The sequence below is a fragment of the Hemitrygon akajei genome, chromosome 5 (genome assembly GCF_048418815.1).
Source record: "Hemitrygon akajei chromosome 5, sHemAka1.3, whole genome shotgun sequence".
Taxonomy (NCBI): domain Eukaryota; kingdom Metazoa; phylum Chordata; class Chondrichthyes; order Myliobatiformes; family Dasyatidae; genus Hemitrygon; species Hemitrygon akajei.
This window is the reverse complement of record NC_133128.1, coordinates 21,734,904-21,756,550: the sequence shown is the minus strand read 5'-3', so window position 1 is coordinate 21,756,550 and position 21,647 is coordinate 21,734,904. Positions and strand designations below refer to the sequence as shown.

General features: G+C 41.7%; 1 protein-coding gene across 3 annotated transcripts in view; it reads right to left on the bottom strand.

The window, feature by feature from the left end:
- Positions 1–21,647, bottom strand: part of LOC140727540 (immunoglobulin superfamily member 5-like) — a 76,925-nt gene that overhangs the window by 38,585 nt on the left and 16,693 nt on the right. For 2 of the 3 annotated variants that reach the window (XM_073045000.1, XM_073044999.1), the window contains exons 2-7: positions 20,734–20,812; positions 18,726–19,040; positions 14,818–15,117; positions 9,825–9,956; positions 8,796–8,820; positions 4,822–4,919 (exon numbers count right to left, since the gene is read on the bottom strand). In XM_073045000.1, the coding sequence (XP_072901101.1) occupies positions 4,822–4,919; positions 8,796–8,820; positions 9,825–9,956; positions 14,818–15,117; positions 18,726–19,040; positions 20,734–20,779 (916 nt within the window). In that variant the 5' untranslated portion in view covers positions 20,780–20,812. The remainder of the gene's footprint in view (positions 1–4,821; positions 4,920–8,795; positions 8,821–9,824; positions 9,957–14,817; positions 15,118–18,725; positions 19,041–20,733; positions 20,813–21,647) is intronic. The other variant, XM_073045001.1, reaches the window with a different exon arrangement.

Below are 21,647 nucleotides of genomic sequence, written 5' to 3'. Positions count from 1 at the left end.
TCTTTGCTGGTAAGTGACCCAGTTATGGGGTACGTAACAATTGGGGTTCTCGTCTCAGGATTTGACACCAAATTGGGAGGCCAGTGAATCGGGCTTGTAAGTCCAAACTTGGATCTGGTTACGCGGGTAGCCAGACGGGAAACCAGCAAAGATGGACGCGGGTGAATTTATAGAAAACCCGACTCTGGAAGCGCTAGAGGCGGCCACCAAATCGGACTTGATAAATTTGGCGAAGGGGTTAAACCTCGCAGAGGTGAGGTTGTCAATGAAAAAGCTGGAGGTGCGAAGGGCCATAACTCAGTATTATATTGAGAAGAATGTGTTTGCAGCTGAGGTATTGGAAAACATCCCTGAAAAGGTACCAGCTAGTGGGACGGCTCAGTTAGAGTTGGAGAAATTAAGGATGGAACATGAAATTAAAGTAAAGCAGATGGAAGCAGCTGAGAAAGAAAAGGAAAGAGCCAACAAACAAAGGGAGCAGGCACTCCAGCTAAAGGAGTCAGAGGTGAAAAGAGAGCAGGACAGGGCTGAGAAACAAAGAGAGCATGAAATTCAGTTAAAACAGCTGGAAGCAGCTGAAAAAGAAAAGGAAAGAGCCGAGAAGGAGAGGGAGACAGAGAAACAGAGGAAACATGACTTGGAGATGGAGAAGTTAAGGCAAGAGCGAAGAGATCAAGGGTCAGACCGAGAGGAGCGGTTTAATGTTAGTCGGGAGTTGAGGTTAGTACCTCCATTCGAGGAGACGGATGTTGATAGTTATTTCTTGCTTTTTGAAAAGGTGGCAGTGAGTCAGAAGTGGCCCAAAGAGCAGTGGGTGGCGTTGTTACAAAGTGTGTTAAAAGGGAAGGCACAACGAGCATATGCGGCGTTGTCCATGGAGGAGGGAGAAGCGGAGAATTATGCCGAAGTAAAGGAGGCCATTCTCCGGACTTACGAATTGGTACCTGAGGCGTATAGACAAAAGTTCAGAAATTTAAAGAAAGGGTGGAATCAGACGTATACCGAGTTTGCCTATGAGAAGGGTGTGCTCTTGGATCGCTGGTGCACAGCAGAAATAGTGGGAGAGGATTTTTGGCGTCTCAGGGAGTTAATTCTGATTGAGGAATTTAAAAGTGGTGTTTCAGAGGAGATCCGGACGTATTTGAATGAGAAGCCGAATAAGTCCATCTCCGAATTTGCTAGGTTTGCAGATGAATATGCCCTAACCCACAAGACAAAGTTTTCCTCGAATAAAAGTTCCCAGAGTGACCGTGGGAATGATAGAGAAAGTTCGCCGGCTGAGGCAGAGGTCCCGCCGGGAGCTAGTGGTAAGGTTGGGGAGGAGAGGCAAGACGGCCAGAGATTTCCGGGCTTGACCTGTTTTAATTGTAGAAAGGGGGGACATATTGCATCTAAGTGCTTTATTCCGAGGAAGGAGACAGGAAAAGGGAAAGCAGCGGTCCCTATCGGATGTGCCGTGGTAATCAGTAAATCGACAAGAAATCCCCGGGTAGACAGAGTACGAGAAGGGTCTGAGACTTGTATGTCAAACGGAACCGTGTCTGTGAATGAGGGAGATACACCAGTTCCAGTACGGATCTGGAGAGACACGGGCACTGAACTGTCATTGATTAGCAGTAAGGTACTGGATTTTGGTCGCAAGATGGGAATGGTAGCTGTGAAAGGAATAGGAAAAGGGACGGAAATGGTGCCCTTGCATAAGATCATTATGAATTGTGAGCTAGTTTCTGGACCAGTTGAAATGGGGGTGCGATCAGAATTCCCGAGAACTGATGCAGACGTCCTTCTTGGTAACGATTTAGCCAGTGGTAAGGTTTGGTCAGCAATGATGCTAACGAGCCGGCCGGTGGAGGCCCCGCCCCTAGATTCCAAGATCTATCCCGCATGCGCGGTCACTCGCAGCATGTCGAGAAAGGCAGCTGAGACAGAGAGCAGTTTAAATCAGGCCAGTATCGATTTGGCCAAGATGTTTTTACCGACCCTGTACCAGGAGGGTGGGAAAACGGAGAATAGGAAAGTGAAAGAGAGTAAGGGAGAGGAGGTAGACCTCCCCTTAGCGAGGAGAAAAGTTCTAGAGGCACGAAATAAAGATGAGAAACAGATAGGGCTGTTAAAAGGTTCAGAGTTGGACATGGATGATCTGTCTGGTTTGGCAGAACTGTTTGAAGAAGTTGAAAATTCTAAAGGTGTTCCCGATAATGAAATGAGGGCAGTCCTAGATGAAAAGGATGCCATTACCTTGAAGAAGTCTGCTGGGTTGGCAGATGAAGTTGTTTCAGCCCGCGGGGTTGAGTTTACCCCGGAAGGGAGTTGCCCAGAGAGTAGTTGGGAGAATCAGGGGAATTTAGAATTTGAAAAGGGTACGGGTATTGAAAGCCTGGAAGAGGCAAATGTCCCGTTTGAGTGTGTCCAAGATGGTACTGAACCTAATAATGGAGCTCAGAAAAAGTCTGAGGTATTTGATTCAGTTGAAAAGGAATGCAGTCCTTGTGGGTCAGATAGACTTGGTTCAGTGAAGAAAGGGTTAACCTTGGTAATAGTGGGAAGTGAGAGTTCCCAGGTGTTTGTGCTCGAAGGTGTGTTAAAAGTTAGTGGGGAGATGAATATTATTATTGAAGGAAAAGGGAAATATGTAGTTCCCAAATTGAATGAAGAAAATTTAAAGGCTGGACTGATATCAAAAGCAGCAACCAGGCTACAGAGACAATGGCGTGGTACCACAAAGCCTGTGAATCAATTACAGGTTGAGTTGGAAGGTAACGGGCCCCACACGCTATTGTTATTCCAGAGTGTGGTGTGAAAAGGCAGAATTTGAAATGCTGTTTGAACAAAGAGTTTGAACTGAAAATTAATAGCCTGAAGGATCCTGAAGAGAAAACTAGCAACTTGCATAAAATTAAAGAATTGGGAGGAAATTCAGAAGATGGTCTAAGTTTGGAACACATTGTTGATAAAATAACTCCTATGGAAGGAGCAGACGAAAGCCTATTTCACCAGGGTGCACAAGCTCCCCACGTGGGAATTAACTGGAAAAAGAGGCGAGGGTTAATGGGGATGCCATTTTTAAATAGCAGAAGCCAGTTTTAAGGGATTTCGACAAAGCATGTGAATAATAAAAGACAACCCCCATGGAAGCCTGCCTGTTAAGTTTGAAAGCAACATAAAGATTAGTATTTGCAAGAACTTTTATAGTATACCTGTAAGCTAAGATCACAACTCTTTAGTTTTTGTTGACTAAAGAAAAATAAGACCTAAAAATAGGTGGCTATTAAATTGGAGTCTGATGCTACAAGACTTTAGTAAGGTACAAGATGTTAAGATATTAAAGGAAGTGACAATGTAATCGGTAACCATCTAGATACTGAATTGAATGTATAACTGTATTACCCAGTAGAAAAAAGAACTTTTGTATGGTGTTAGATTCTAAAATCCTGTAAGACTCTGTATTACTTCGTTTTTACCGATGGTAAAAAAAAGTTGAAGAAAGGGGGTGTTACGCCTGTGCTCCCCCCCTCCTTTTTGAGAATCGCAGGATAGCTATTGATTCGGGTCAGGAGACCCAGGAAATGAGAGAGAGAGACAAAGCCACGGATAACGGCCATTATCTCTTGGAGATGGAATTGTGTATTGAGTACTGTACGATTCATCGAAGCCCCCAGGCAATGAACCGAGGGGGGTTGGTGGAGGGCTGGCATCATTCCACCCTGATTGACATCTGAGACCCTGTGAGTCAGGATAAAAGAGGGTCTGTGGGAACAGCCCCTCAGACGCACCAGAAGAAACGCTAGAAATCCTGTAACAGCGTAATAACGAAAGCCGGTGGAAAGCCACGTGCGTCCTTTTCCATTTGCCTCAGAATTGGTGAGCCTTGCCACAGAAGAACGGCTTTAGCTAGCAACAAAGGAGAAATCAGCCCCCAACGACTCTCAAAGGGTTGACATCATAAAAGGAATGGGCAAGTTTTAATCCGTCTCTCTCTCTCCAACCAAAAGCTGCAGCTTGAATGAACTTGAGTGACTTTTATATTTCCATCAGACAATACATTATCCCCTAGACAATGATAGAGTTATTTCTTATTGATTATTATTATACCCGTGCTTTTAGATTTAGTACTGACGATGTATATTATCTGTATGGTTGCATTGTTATTATTTTTGTGCATTTTTATCAATAAATACTGTTAAAAATAGTACCATCAGACTTCAACGGACCTCTCTATCTTTGCTGGTAAGTGACCCAGTTACGGGGTACGTAACAATACACACTTGGCCTCCACAGCTGCCTGTAGCAACAAATTCCACAGATTCACCACTCTCCAGCTAAAGAAATTCCTCCTCATCTCCATTCTAAAAGGACACCCCTCTATTTTGACGTTGTGTCCTTTAGTCTTAGACTCTCCCACCATAGGAAGCATCCTCTCCACATCCACTCTATCAAGGCCTTTCTCTATTCATAAAGTTTCAATGAGGTCACCCCTCATTCTTCTGAATTCCAGTTAGTTGAACATCTTCTAACCTTTTGAGAAATTTACTAAATTATTAACTGTAGGGTTACTCTCTTATTTATCTGAATGCACATGGAATAACTTAACATAATTCATCACTCTCCTTCCAGTTTCCACTCCTGCTGAGGATAGAAGTAGGCACCATTTTGTGTTTTACACTTCTTTAAATGATGTTGCCATGACAACCATCGACTGGCCTGTGTCATGCAATATATTGGAAGTATGAAATTAGGACTCCAAATCAAAGTTGGAGGTAGCAGGAGAAGGGGGGAGGAACAGACTTTCACCTGTGAATGTAACACCCTAAGAGCACTTACCTGAAGGATACTGCAAATCATTTACACTTTCAGTTGACATTCCCATGTTTTCCACACCATCTGCAGTCACCTCCAGGGGTTTCTTCATTGATATTTTCCTTGAATGATAAATACAAAATGAAATTATTAAATAGCTAAATGCTGCTACTACCTATGAAGGATTTTAGTTGGAGAAAGTAGATGTGGATTTTTGAGTGGCAGGGATCGAGGAAAAAGATTGTTGTTTTCTCAGAGCTGGAAGAAAGCAGATGGCTCCAGTACAAAATCACAGCTTAAGTGTGAAGGACCTAGTGAATCAAAATATTTTAGAAGTTTTATACATTCCAGATAGGTGAAAAACATGGTTCAATTCATAATGTATCCATCTAAATAATTATACATAGTTGATAACCACTTTATTAGGTACTTCATGTACCTAACAAAATGGCGACTGAGTGCATTTTTATGGTCTTCAACTGCTATAACTCATACACCTCAAGATTTGACGTTATATGCATTCAGAGATGCTCTTCTGCACACCACTGGTGTAACACATGGTTATTTGAGTTAGTTCCCTTCCTGTTAGCTTGAACTAGTCTAGGCATTCTCCTCTGACCTCTCTCATTAACAAGGCACTTACATGCACAGAACTCTAGACTTTGTAAACTCTAGAGACTGTTGTGTATGAAAATCCCAGGAGATCAGCAGGTTCTGAGATACTCAAACCACCCACCTGCCGCCAATGATCATTCCATGGTCAAAGTCACTTACATTATATTTCTTCCCCATTCTGACACTTGGTCTGAACAACTGATGAAGGGTCTCTGCTTAAAACATAAACTGTTTATTCCTCTCCATTGGTGCTGCACGACCTACTGAGTTGTATGTGTTACTCTGGATTTTCAGCATCTGCTGAATCTCTTATGTAACTGAACCTCTTAACCATGTCTGCATGCTTTTATGCATTGAGATGCTGCCACATGATTGGCTGGTGAGATATTTGCATCAATGAGCAGATGTACAAGTACTAACGTGGCCACTGAGAGTAAATTCACACTGTATTAATAGCCATCCTATGGTGGGATTTATACTGCACAGGAGCTTTCTCTCAAGTTGCTTCATCTAATTCCTAACCTTCATATTCATTCTCACCGAAAGTATTTTATTTTCTACATGACTGCCTGGAGCAGCTGACAGCAGATCAGGTCAGAGCTCTGCAGCTCTGCCATATCCACCCACGGACTGTGGTGAACAATTAAACAACTGATATGAGGAGGTTGTTCCGCTTTGTTCGTTCATCGACTGGGCACAAAACATTCCATAACACTATTCATAAGGGAACCGAGAGATCTCCCAAAACTTCTGAGCAATATTCCTCTCTCAATTAACAAGCCAGTAAAAGGTATTAGCTGACTACTTAGCTCCTCTTCTTGTGGAAATTATTTGCCCTTTTTTTCTTCCAAGGCAATAATCACACTATTCCAAGTAGCTATCATTATAGGATACAAGTTAAACTGAAGAACTGAGCTATTACTTTTTTTATTACTAGGGGTGGCCAGTATTACTAGTTAGTACTAGGAGCATCATGGCAGCGTAGTAGCTGGCACAACATTTCACAGTAGCAGCGACCCGGGTTCAATTCCCGCCGCTGGGATTAAATTGGGAGATTGCTGGACGGCGTGGCTTGAAAGGCCGGAAGGGCCTTTTCTGCACTGTATTTCAATAATAATAAATATTTCATAGAACATAGAACATAGAATAGTACAGCACATTACAGGCCCTTCGGCCCACAATGTTCTGCCAACCTTCAAACCCTGCCTCCCATATAACCCCCCATCTTAAATTCCTCCATATACCTGTCTAGTAGTCTCTTAAACTTCACTAGTGTATCTGCCTCCACCACTGACTCAGGCAGTGCATTCCACACACCTACCACTCTCTGAGTAAAAAACCTTCCTCTAATATCCCCCTTGAACTTCCCTCCCCTTACCTTAAAGCCATGTCCTCTTGTACTGAGCAGTGGTGCCCTGGGGAAGAGGTGCTGGCTGACCACTCTGTCTATTCCTCTTAATATCTTGTATACCTCTATCATGTCTCCTCTCATCCTCCTTCTCTCCAAAGAGTAAAGCCCTAGCTCCCTTAATCTCTGATCATAATCCATACTCTCTAAACCAGGCAGCATCCTGGTAAATCTCCTCCGTACCCTTTCCAATGCTTCCACATCCTTCCTATAGCGAGGCGACCAGAACTGGACACAGTACTCTAAGTGTGGCTTAACTAGAGTTTTATACAGCTGCATCATTACATCATTTCTAGTTGTGTTAGTTTTCAGTTTGTAGTGGAGGGTGTATTGCAATAGAAGACATACATTAAATAATGTTAGGATTTAGAACAAATGCAGCAAAATGAGTGTCACAGATTAATACTGGACTAAGCTACTATACTCGTTCTTAAAGCCGGGAATGACTGACCTGTGGACATGAGTTCAAATCCCATCCCGGGAGCTGGGAATTTAAACTTAAATATTAAATATGGCATTAAAAGGCATGATGAGAAAACTAGTTGCCATCCTTATAGAGTCACAGAACAATACAGCATGAGAAAAGGCCCTTCTGCCCATCTCGTCCATGCTGACCAAGATGGCCATCTAAACAAGTCCCATATGAGGGATGAAAATCTGCTTTTTCTCATCTAGCCTGGTTCATATGAGTCTCAAGAGCAGGGATTCTCAACCTTTTTATACTATGGTCCAATACCATTCAGCAAAGGGGCTGTGGACCCAGGTTGGGAAATTTTAGACCCACTCTTCAATACCCCTTAGAGTGGCTAGCCAGGAGGTATATAACCACATGGTAGAGTAACAGATAGCACAGTTGCTTTATAGCCCCGATGTAAGTTCAGGTTCGATTCCTGCCTCTGTCTGTAAGAAGTTTATACGTTCACCCCATGACCATGTGTGTTTCCTCCAGGTGCTCCGGTTTCCTCCCACATTCCAAAGACACACGGGTAGGATTAGTGAATTGTGAGCAGACTAAGTTGGCACCAGAAGTGTAGTAACATTTATGAACTGCTCAGGACAATCCTCCCTGATGTGATTTGATGCAAACAACACATACCACAGTGCGTTTCAATGTACATATGACAAAGAAAGCCAACCTTGAGTAATCCACTCAGTGCATTCATTTAGGAAGGAGAAGTATATGCAGAGCTTGCTAGTAACATATCTCGGTAAATTAGTAACTTCTATAAGAACCGGTACTTCCATTTGTATAGCACCTTTCCTATAATGAAAATATTCCAAGACACTTCATAGGACTGTTATCAATTTTAAATAGCACTACTTTGACGCACAAGGGAACCTTTTGGAAGCTGACCAAAAACTGAGATTAGGAATAACAGAGGAAAAGGAGGCAGGGATTTTGGGAGAGTTTTCCTGAAGCAATTCCCTTTCCATGAAGACATGACCAGCAGTGCTGAAGCTGTTAAATTCAAGGATGCTCAAGGCACCAGACTCAGAGTTATAGAGTCATGCTGCATGAAAATAGGCCGTTCGGCCCAACTGATCCATGCCTACCAAGATTCCCATCTAAGCTAGTCCCATTTGCCTCATATCCTTCTGAACAAGGGGTTCCCAACCTGAGGTCCAGGGACCTCTTGCCTAATGGTATTAGTCCATGGCATAAAAAAATTTTCAGAGAGTCTAAACCCTTTTCCTGTCCGGGTACCTTTTAAATGTTGTCAATAACTTCCTCTGACCACTCTGGGCAATAAAATTGCCCCTCAAGTTCCTGTGAAATCTCTCCCTTCTCACCCTAAATGGGAGGAGAGCAGGAATCTCAGAGAGTTTGTATGGCTGGGTTCATATTGGCTCAACAAGTCTATACTAACCATATGCCCTCCCAGTTAGTCTCAATTTCCTGCTTTCAGCCCATAGTCCTCTAAGCCCTGACCTTCCACGCACATTCCATTAAAAAAATTAATGTACGCCTACTTACCTTAACTCATTCTGGTAGCTTGTTTCTAAAATCAAAAGAAAAATGAAATTATAAAGGAGCAAAGTAATTTGGACGGCATGATAGTGTAGTGGCTAGCACAACACTTTACTGTACAGGCAACCCAGTTTCAATTGCCGCTGCTGTCTGTAAGGAGTTTGTACGTTCTCCCATTGACCACGTGGGTTTCCTCCGTATACTCCAGTTTCCTCCCTCAGCCCAAAGACGCACTGGTTAATAGGTTAATTGGTCATTATAAATTATCCCATTATTAGGCTCTGATTAAATCGGGAATTGCTGGGCAGCGTAGCTTGAAGGGCCGAAAGGCCTGTTCAGCACTGTATCTCAGTTAAAGGTCCACATAAAAGGACAAAACACGCCTGAGAAGGCTGCCCAGTGTCCATAATTGAGGCTTTTGAACAATATAACCATCTCAATGTGCTACACAGAAGTTAGTTCAATCCTTTTTGCTCCATCTTGGGAGAACATCTGAAACCCAGTTTAAACCATGTTTTGACAGACCTGGATATGAATCACTGAGTTATCTAGAATCAAGGGCTTCAGACAATAATCTATGCTTCATTATTTTACACAGAGAGCAGTGAATATGTGGAATATATTGTCTGCAAATAAATGACTAACATTGGCAACTATTTGTCCTTGACTAATTCAAGGTAGCTATTTAGCAAAGGGATCAATTGAGAATTCTTTTTTCAAGGCTCTTTCCTCCCCCATGCCTTCATTTGTTACTATCATTGTTAGAAATTAATTTATTATGTTAACGTCAAATAATATAGATCACTCCAGCTCACTTGAATAGGATGACTGTCAAAGACTCTGCTACCACAGATAAAACCCATCAGGCATGCTGTGCAGTCAGACCCTAGGGCAATACAGTATACCAACTCACTATGCACATTCATCAATATAATACAAAGTCTGTTAAGTAAAGAGCAAGCATAACAAAACGAAAGTAAAGCTGTACGTACATAAGTTCATCTTTTAAAGGACTAAGAGAAAACTGAAACTAACCATCTCGCTTTCTTCGCTTTATGCAGATAATAATCACAACGATGAGTATGATCAGCAGGATGGCCACAACGATTGGCACCACAATGGCAACAATTAGCCAGGTCTGATCCGTACCAGCTGTAGAAGTCAAAACTACAGAGGATTAGCACACATTTGAGAACATTCCCCACCGACAGGCGCACATAGAGAGAGTGCTGTCACTAGGAAGCAGCATCCATCATCAAGGACCCCCACTAGCCAGCCCATGCTCTCTACTTACTCTTTTCCATAGATGCTGCCTGGCCTGCTGAGTTCCTCCAGCATTTTGTGTGTGCTGCTCTCTACTTACTATTGCCTTCAGGGAGGTTGTTCAGGAGCCTTAGGTTCCACATCACCAGGTTCAGGAACAGTTGTTACCCTTCAACCATCAGGCTCCTGAACCAGCATGGATAGTCTCACTCACCTCAACACTGGAATAATTCCACAGCCTGTGGACTCACTTTCAAGGGCTCTATAACTCATATTCTCAGTATTATTGATTTGTTTATTATTAATTACTATTCTTTTGCATTTGCACAGCTTGTCTTCTTTTGCATATTGATTGTCATTCTTTGAGAGTAGTTTTTCATTGATTATACTGTATTTCTTTGTTCTACTGTAAATGCCAGCAAGAGAATGAATCTCAGGGCAGTATATGGTAACATATACATACTTTGATAATGAATTTACTTTGAACTTTAAACATTTCCTAATAATAGAATCATTTTGAGAGAAGTAGATGAAATGTAAACAGGGTAAACCGGGAAAAAATCAGGCAGTACCAGTAAACATGAGAATACAATCCCAAATTCACTCTCTACCTAACCCAAAATATGCCTCTGACTTGGATGTGGTTTGCAGACGCTGGCTTTCTCATTTGTCCACTTTTATCTGAGCCCGAGTGTTAGGAAGCTGTTTAACTTTGAGTTTACAATGGTAGAATTCAGCCCTGTTGTCACCACGTATCTACACTCAATGGCCACTTTATTAGGCACACCTGTACACCTGCTCATTAATGCAAATATCTAATCAGCCAATCATGTGGCAGCAACTCAATGCATAAAAGCATGCAGACATGGTCAAGAGATTCAATGGTTGCTCGGACCAAACATCAGTTTGAGGAAGAAATGTGATCTAAGTGACTTTGGCCATGCAATGATTGTTGGTGCCAGACGGGGTGGTTTAAGTATCTCAGAAACTGCTAATCTCTTGAGATTTTCACAAACAACAGTCTGTAGAGTTCATAGAGAACGGTGAGAAAATGTTTTTAAATATTCAGTGAGCGGCAGTTCTGTGGGCGAAACATCTTGTTAATGAGAGAGGTCAGAGGACAGTGGTCAGACTGCTTCAAACTGAGAGGAAGGCAACAGGAAATCAAATAACCTCACGTTACAACAGTGGTGTGTAGAAGAGCATTTCTGAATGCACAACACATAAAATCTTGAAGTGGATGGGCTGCAGCAGCGGAAGACCGTGAACATACTGTAAACTCAGTGGCCACTTCATTAGGCACAGGAAGTACTGATAAAATGAATACTGAGTGTATTCAACCCACAGCTTTCATGTCAGTAAATTGCCAGACTGGTTTCCACGTTCCTTTAAGGAAATTAAGATCAATTCTTGTACCTTCACCATCACACGCCTGGCATAAATTGGCTCAGCACAGACTATCAAACTGAATCCAGGAAGGCTGAGCTGTTGGAAGAGTTAATACTATCCAGTTTAGTAAGTTATAATGAACACCCAAAGTATCCCAAATTTCAACAATAGCTACAAAGTGCTTTGAAATGTCTGAAATCTTCAAAGGCATTGTACAAATATAATATTTATTTTATTTTCATCACTGGATACTACAGCTGGATATGCCTCTCTGTAAAACATTCTGTGGTATCTATGACACAAGAGATTCTGCAGATGCTGGAAATCTGCAGCAACACACTCAAAATGCCGGAGGAAATCTATGGAGGGAAATGAACGGTCCTGCTGTAGGGTCTAAGCTCGAAATACTGACTGTTCATTGCCCTAAGCAGAGGCTGACTGACCTGCTGAGTTCTTGCAGAATTTTGTGTGTGTGCTGTAGTATCTTTGTTACTTCAGAGTGCAAATACATTGAGATTTGTCCATCAAAGTAAATTATAACATTAGCAAAATTTTTTAAAAGGACTAAGTTGTCAATTGATCGATCTAACTCTCAAATGTGTTGATAACTTTTGATCAGGTGGATACTGGACTGATATGCTTTCCCCTAAAATTCCCCTAAAAGAAGGTATGTGGTTGCCTTAGCAGACAAGGTGAAGAAGAATCCTAGGGGATCCTACAGATATGTTAAGACCAAAGAGCTGCAAGGGACCAGTTTGGTCCTCTTGAAAATCAGAATGGTAATTCATGCATGGAGCCAAAAGAGATGGGAGAGATCTTAAATGCATTATTGTGCATCTGTATTTACTCAGAAGGACACAGAGTCTATAGAAGTGAGGCAAAATGGCATCAACTTCATGGACTCTATACAGATTACAGAGGAGGAGCTGTTTGCTCTCTTGGGGTAAATTAGGGTGGATAAATGCCCAGGACCTGACAAGGAGTTCCTTCAGATCCTGTGGAAGGCAAGTGAAGAAATTGCCGGGTCCTAGCAGAGATATTTAAATCATCCTTAGCGACAGGTGAGGTACCGGAGGACAGGAGGAGAGCTAACATTGTTTTGCTGTTTCAGAAAGGCTCTACAAATTAGCGAGAGAATTATAGGTTGGTAAGCCTGACATTTGTAGTCTGAAAATTATTGAAAGGTATTCTAAGGCACTGGATAGAGGAGTATTTGGATTGACAGGGACTGATTAAGGATCGTTAACCTGGCTTTGTGCGTGGTAGGTCATGTCTAACCAATCTTAAGAGTTTTTTGAGGAAGCTACCAGGAAGGCTGATGAAGGAAAGGCTGTGGATGTTGGCTACATGGACTTTAGTAAGGCATTTGACAAGGTCCCACATTGGAGGTTGGTCAGAAAGGTTTGGTTACTTGGCATTCAAGATGAGGTAGTACATTAAATTAGACATTGGCTTTGTGAAAGAAACTGGAGTGGTTACCTCTCTGTCTGGAGGACTGTGACTAGTGGAGTGCCGCAGGGATCAGGACTGGGTCCATTGCTGTTTGTCATCTATAACAACGATCTGGATAATAATGTGACTAACTGGATCAGCAAATTTCTGGATGACACCAAGATTGGGAGTGTAGTGGACTGCAAGGAAGACTATCAGAGTTTGGAGCGGGACTGGGACCAGCTGGAAAAATGGGCTGAAAAATAGCAGATGGAATTTAATGCAGACAAGTGTGAGGTATTGCACTTTGGTAGGGCCAACCAAGGTAGGTTTTACACAGTAAATGGTAGGGCACTGAAAAGTGTTGTAGAAAAAAAGGGGATCTGAGAATACAGGTCCATAATTCATTGAGAGTGGTGTCACAGATAGATAGGGTCATAAAGAAAGCTGTTGGCATATTGGCCTTCATAAATCAAAGTACAGAGTACAGGAGGAAGTAGTATAAGAATTGCTGAGGCCTCATTTGGAGTATTGTGTACAGTTTTGGTCACCTACCTACAGGAATGATGTAAATAAGGTTGAAAGGGTGCAGAGAAAATAGAAGACTGAGGGGAGATTTGATAAAAGTGTATAAAATTATGAGGGATATAGATAGGGTAAATCCAAGCAGGCTTTTTCCACTAAGGTTGGGTGGGACTACAACTAGAGGTCATGGGTTAAAGACGAAAGGTGAAAAGTTTGAAGGGAATATGAGGGTAAAGTTCTTCACTCAGAGGGTCATGAGAATGTGGAATGAGCTGCCAGAGCAAGTGGTGCATGCAAGCTTGATTTCAACATTTAAGAGAATTTTGGATAGGTACGAAGATGGCAGGGGTACGGAGGGCTACGGTGCAAGTCGATGAGAGCAGGCATTTTAAATGGGTCGGCACAGACCAGATGGGCCAGAGAACCTGTTTCTGTTCTATGCTTCTCTATAACTGTATTTCATTAGAATGCATTGGCTTTAAACACTATCAGAAAACTAGCAAATTGTTAAATACCATTAATTGATTTTAAATTTGGAAAAGGGGGGAACAAACCGTAATATTGCAAATTTCTAATGCATAAACATAGGAACCTTGGAAAAATTGTCTCTGTTCACCATTGCTATTGTACTGGAGAGAGAGCTGGTTGTGTGATAAATTCAGTGGGGAAGTAGGTAGTTATTTGATGAGGATGTGACAGATAGTTTTATATGTCTTGATTTTAAAGAAAGTCAATAGATTAAACTGACTTTAATCACCTCTGGTGGTACACACCTCCCAATTATACCAATTAAAAATTGGTTTTAGAATCCTTCAAGGCATGAATACTAAACATCATAGGCTAAAAATCACTATTGGTTACAAATCCAGTAGTGTTTTTGCATTGTACATTTAATAAATATGGTTCTATTCTCCTCATTATTGTGGTTAAGTCTGCTTCCCTATAAATAAGGATAAAGTTAAAAAAAATAAGTTTATACAATTATCTTCTTTGTCACCGAAGTCATTCTGTGGATTCCTGTGAACTACCAGTGGTCCCTTTCAGAAGCCAGTCCTCAGACGAGGACTCAGTAGATAAATGTCAGGAAGTTTCAGCCTAATCCTATCTTCATTTATTGTGCCCCCACAAAACATTTCATCAGAATCAAGGAATGATTAATGACTTTCACGCCCTTGGTCTAGGCCAGTACAGTAAACAATATTGTTTTTTTTCTCACAAGCAGATACATCTAGTGCCATATTCTCCAGGAAACAAAGTTGAGGTATACCTTGCAATGCTCCATTCCCTATACGACAGTCATCCATCTGTAGTACCTTCCCGTAGACCAGGATTGAAATAACTCTCATCTCTGAGACCAGACAGTAAATCACAGTATTAAATAAGCCCTTCTTCACCCCAATGCACAAAGCACTATACTTACCTGGTTTCACAGTGATGGATAGTTCAGCAGATTTAGGCTGAGGAAGAGCGTTGATGTCAGCCAGACAGATGATCTTGGCATTAGCACTAAGGGTGAGATTTAAAATGCTGATGGCATTGTAGAGATTTTCTGAAGACTGTTGGATGGTAGTGCTGTACATTTGCGAATCAACCACTGTTCCATTATTTTTCCACCCAATGGTCGGTGCAGGATTCCAGCCGTCTGCCTTACAGACGATATCCGTGGCATGGTTTACCACAACAGATGAAATCGGCTTCTCAAAATATACTGTTCCATCAACTGTGAGTAGAATAAGAGCAGGGATTTTGGTTTGCGTGTTGTCTTAACAGTGATGAACTTGCCATTCAAGTTAACAAATATATATATATATATAGAGAGAGAGAGAGAGAGAACACTGAAGACAGAACAGTACAGCACAGTGCAGACCCTTTGGCCCAAGATGTTGTGCTGACCTTTTCACCTACTCCAAGATCAATCTAACCCTTCCCTCCCACATAGCCTTTTACGCTTCTTTCATCCAAGTGCCTATCAAAGAGTCTCTTAAATGTCCCTAATGTATCTGCCTCTACCACCATCCAGAGCAGAGCATTCCATGCACCCAGCACTCCCTGTGTAAAACAAAGCTAAACCTCGTCTGGAGGTTTGACCGCACATTCCAGTTTCCACCCACGTTCTAAAGGCGCACTTGGAGGTTGAATTACCCCGAGAGTAGGTATGGAAAGTGGGGGGGGGGGGGGGAAGTGAAAGGGGAGTTGGAAAGCAAACGAAAAAGAGTAAGGTGTAAGTCTGCAGAGGAATAACTGAATGGAACCAGTTGGAATGCTCTGTGGGATGAGTCAAATGGCCCCATTCTCTGTTTTAGCTCTAGCAGTACTTAAGGAACTAATACATAGCTAACTCATAAGTTATACACTCTCGGAGACCGCTTTATTAGGTATATCATCGTCATTATCATCGTAGTGCTGCCATACCCAGCTTCAAGACCGTCCAAGTGGACTGAGGTGTATATTATTGTTTTGTACTTTATTTTTAGTTAAGTTTTCACACTGCTAAGTGTGTTTTTAAATGTTGTTGCTGTAACAAAAGAACTTCCCACTGTGGATCAATAAAGTACACATTATTATTATTATTATTAGGTGTCATGTCATATGACGTGGGGCGATCATGGCCTTTCCATGACCACGATTGTTCTTGACAAATTGGTTTGCCACCGCCTCTTTCTGGGTAGTATCTTACAAGACTGGTGACCCCAACCATTGCCAATACTCTTCAGAGATTGTCTGCCTGATGGCAGTGGTTGCATAACCAGGACTTGTGATATGCACCAACCGCTCATACGACCATCCACCACCTGCTCCCCTGGCTTCACATGACCCTGATCGGGGGGAGAGGGGGTGGCTAAGCAGGAGTTACACCTTGCCCAAGGGTGGCCTTCTAGCTAGCGGAGGGAAAAAGCGCCTTACACCTCCTTTGGTAGAGACATATCTCCACCCTGCCGCTGTTTACAGGAGGTACCTAATAAAGTGGCCACTGAGTGTAAATCTTCTGCTGCTGTAGACCATCCACTTCAAGGTTCCACGTGTTGTGCATTCAGAGATGCTCCTCTACACACCAACTTTATAAAATATGGCTATCTGAGTTACTGTTGCCTTCCTGTCAGCTTGAACCAGTCTGGCCATTCTCCTCTGACCTCCCTCATTAACAAGGCATTTCTTTTGCCCTTAAAACAGCTGCTCACTGGATTTTTTTTTGGTTTATCCGCCATTCTCTGTAAGCTCAAGTCTGTTTGTTGCTCATGAACATCCCAGGAGATCAGCAGTTACTGAGATATTGCAACTACAGCGTCAGGCGCCAACAATCATTCCACCATCAAAGTCACTTAGATCACATTTCCTCCCCATTCTGATGTTTGGACTAAACAACAACTCAACCTCTTGACCACGTCTGCATGCTTTTGTGTATTGCGTTGCTGCCAAATGATTGGCTGATTACATATTTGCATTAACAATCAGCTATACCTAATAAAGTGGACACTGAGTGTATATACCTATAACACAAAATAAATTCAGTAAGGAAATTGGCCCCAAAACACGTTTTGTGCTTATGTTTATGAAAGAATATGGATTAAACCTTCTAAAGATAGTGGAGAACTGTAGACCTACAATGAATGAAAATTATCAAGGTAAATTTCCAAGCATAATTCAATACTAGTTCATTTCCTTAAACAAGCTTTATGTACTCTGGCACAGCTGAGTGTTCACGTGCTTAAAAATATTCACGCAAAGCTTCTTGGAGCACCTTGCTGCATTATAGATAATACATTAATGCAAGCTAGTATTGGAAACATAAATATCTACTGCATATCTACTCCCCTGGGAAAGGCGTGATTGTGGCTGTATGCAGAGGTAAATAAAAAGCACTAAGCAAGATAAAAGATTTCCTTGCTTGCTTGAAGAGTGTGAACAACTGAAACAGACAACAATCAAAGCACACAAGATGAAAAGAAACCGAGGAGGAGACTGGAAAGAATTGCCTTCAGTCCAGTAGTTGAAACATACAGAAAACCGTAATGATGCATTTCTTTTGATCTGTCAGATAGCCTTTGTAACCCCTGTCTTAACTCCTTTCCCTTCCACATCTCCTGCTCGAAGCTTCTGATCCTATTAGATGAAAGAGTGGTTTGATCATTGGCTCACAATATAGACTGCAGTTGGTCACAGCACAAACCCAGAACCTGAAATGGCTGGCACAAGGCTCATTCTGCCAATTGTCTTTAAACCATCCTGACACAGGTAACCATTAGATGTAGCGAAGGCTCAAAGCAGAGGCCAAAATATTTTATAAAGGGTTAAGAATGCAAGAACCAAAGATGTATTAGAGATTAATAGTAAATTGAAAGAAGAGAGAATATTTCGTAAACTATTTAAAATGTTTCAAAGGTACTTTTAAAACCATAAAGGTAATCTTGGTCATGCAGAATTCCCACTTGGTTTTCTGTTAGTCTGTGCACAATGTTATAAAATGGCTGGAGAGTCTGAGAATCTTCTGCTCTATGTTCATATGTTTGTATTTAATAACGAAAAAGAGGAAAATGACAGAGATTAGAATGAAGTACAAAAGGGAAAAAATGGTGAAAAAATACTCAGTAGAAAGGGATGTGGAGGCAGTATTTCAGGTCGAGGACTTACCATCAAAATTAGAAAATTATATATTTCCAACCTTTGCCTGCCTTTCTGGACACACTGCAACATTTATTTAACCATTCACACCTTCTCTGAATACACCTTTTGTTCCTTTATTTTTCTCTTTTCATCATTTCCTTTACTCTGCCATTTTCTTCTGCATCAATGATCTTCCCCCAGAGGTCTTTCAGGTGGTGTTTTTCACTGCATCGAAATAAACATAAATTCCTATCCCCTCACCAATATATTCATCACTGATGCCCTCCCTATCGTCCCTGTTGAGGACACTCACAATTTGAACAAAGGGAGTTGAATATTTATTTATTATTATTTATTCATTTATTGAAATATAACACAGAATAGGCCCTTCCGGAAGTTCAACCTGCACCACCCAGCAATCCCCCAATATAGTCCTAACCTAATCATGGGACGATTTACAATGGCCAATTAATCTACCAACCGGTACGTCTTTGGACTGTGTGAGGAAACTGAAGCACCCGGAGGAAACCCACGTAGTCACAGGAAGAACGTACAAAATCCTTACAGACAGCGGCAGGAATTCAACCCTCTTAGTAGACTGTCCTGTAAAGCTTTCTGTTAACCACTACACTACCGTGCTGCCCCTTAACTAGTCCTCCTTTTAATTATCTCTACTCAGCAGACAACAACCTCAGATTCCAAATCATTTAAAGCATTAGTACTGACCCTGTACAAACAAAAATGCCTCTTTGTGTCCTTCGGTTTGGATGCTGCACCTCACGGTCATGTTTTCTTTCATGCTCACTGATGAGATGATAAGTTCTGAAGTAAAAGTGGTGCTAGTTGAATAATTCCGTTGCTCAAATTGAGGATCTGTTATAATTGGTCCTTCTTTTACAACAGTAAGGATGGGTCTCGAGTCCATTAACCAGATGATAACACTCCACGGTTCTGAAACTGTGCAGTTGAACGCAGCATCGGCGTGAAGCAAAGCATAGACATTTTTTGGACCTGCTATGATTTGAGTAGATAAACACACGCCTAAAAGATAAACAGTTGATATAGCATAAATGTAACATTGAGAAAAGCGACTGTGAAATTCTTTAAGAAAGGAAAAAGTTGGCAATCAACGACCTCTTGGCTTTCAAGCCTGTAACAGTACAATTGCATGAATAAACTTTCCTCAACATCTGGATATCACACAATAGAGACTTCAAAAGCAATGCGAATCTAACTAGTGCATGCCTCCTGTGAAATGGTGCCGATGGCAGATGGATGATTGTCTACTTTTAATAAAATATAAACTTTTGCTACTACTATCAGGTGATTTTTGAATCAGGCAGCCTGCAGATAATGAACACTGATCTGAACTGCACTGAAATGTGCTTTTTGTGTTTCATTTTCTGTTTTCAGTTTTTTTTTGTTGCAATTTTGAATGCATGTGGGAGGAAGGGGCGGTTGACGTTTAATGTTTTTCTTTGAACAGGTTAGTTCCATGGTACTTTGTTTCGGGACTGTCTGTGGAGAAGACAAATTTCAAGGTTGTATACTGCACACATACTTTAATAATGTACATTGAACTTGGACTTATTCAAATACAGAGGCTTGTACTTGGGCCTGTGGCCAAATTTTTGCTGTTGAGAGGTTTGCTGTTGAACTCTGAACCAATCCAAACCCACCACTCTCCTCAAAGGCAAGACTCACACTTCCCATGATCCTCCTCTCTCATTCTCAGTGTTGCCAGAGAAGCTGGTGATTTAGACTTCAAATCTTCATCTCTGACTGGATTACAGTGGCTTGCCTGTATGAATCCTCAGAGATCAATATCTGGGCCATGTATCAGGACAATAATCCTTGTGCCTGTCCTTACCCCATTGAAAAAAATGGCAAATAATCTGCCCCATATTTGTGCACTTTCTTCCTGACATTTTGGATCCTTAGAGTCTGAAAAGCACCTGAAGAAATGGTGTCGCACAAATCAATTTAGGTCATTAGTTCTGTTGCAAGAGGGAAATTTGAACTTCATTTTTCTATTTAAACATAATGGCTTTGAATTTAAACAGAACTATTAAAAAAATGGTGCATTCCAGTATGTAGAACATAAAGGAAATGATATCTCAGTTATAAGCAAATAACAGGATTACTGTTGTTGCACTTGATGGTAGGAGATATCCTGAAGAAAATATGGTTTACAACTTCCATGCCACTTTCAAGTCATCCCAAAGCACAGCCAGTGAAATGCAAAGCAAACTGGATCAATGAAGGCAAAATTTACAGCAATCAATTTTTGCATAGCAAGCTCCAGCAAATGTTCTGATGATCTGATACAGTGATGTTTGTAGACCAGTTTTATTAGGTGTTCCTGGGATAATAGGGTGGTGCAATAGGTGACTGGATGGAGTCACCTTCATTGTGGGCTACACTAAACTACCTCCATCCCAATCCAGCTACTTCCTTTCATTGTCAACTCTGATCCTAATTCCTCTATCTGTCTACTTCTCCCATGCCTGACCTACAGAGCTCAGATCTCTCTCCTGCCATGATGCCCTCTCATTCATCCCCTCCTCCTTCAACATGCTGGTGTCCAACGCTTTCCTCCTAATCTTGATTTCTGCACAAACCCAATTGAGCCTATGGTTGTCAAAACTCCACTCTTTTCATTCAGGGGAGGGTGGGATCTATTTCGCTACAGCTGTGTATTATGAAAACTGATCTCTATAGACAGGATACTCACCTAATGACAAGCTAAACAGTGCTAGATGTGTTGTAACCGCCACCATGGTGCACCAGGGATTTTACGTTAAATGTGATGCCTGAAATAAGAAACATATGGATTATTAAAATAATTATTGCAGTAACTTACAGTAATGCTCAATTAAATAATATTTCTGACTGGTGATATAACTGAAAAAAGCTGAAAAAATTTAGGCAGCAGGGTAGCATAATGGTTAGCGTAACTCAATTACAGCACCAGTAACCAGGGTTCAATTCCCATTGCACGTTCTCCCCATGAGCGTGCGCATTTGCTCCAGTGCTCCAGTTTCCTGCCACAGTCAAAAGCCAAGGTTAGCTTGTCAGTTGGTCACATGGACGCAATGGGGCAGTGTGGGCTCGTTCAGCCGGAAGGACCCGTTGCCACGCTGGACCTCTAAATAAATAAATTCTCACAAGAACTGTTTTGGGCATGTAAGAGCAAATGTTAATCTGACAGGACAAATGCCATTCCACAAACAGAGTGGAAGACACATAAGGAACGGTGGACGCTAGTCTCCTTACAATAGACAGAGAAAGGGATTGATTCTGCTGCTTGGCCACACAGGCCATAACAGGTGTGTGGAAATTTATTTATTTAGCGATACAAGCCCTTCCAGCCTAACAAGCCATACCACCCAGCAACCCACCTATTTAGCCCTTGCCTAATTTCAGGATAATTTACAATAACCAATTAACATACTAAGTGGTACGTCATTGGACTGTGGGAGGAAACCGGAGCACCCGGAGGAAAGCCATAGAGTTCAGCACAAACTCTTTACAGATGATGCCGGAATTGAACTCTGAACTCTGGAATATCCTGATCTGTACATCCAACATGGTAGCTGACAGCACATAACATCACAATCAACGTAAATAAAACAGAAAGTAGTGGAA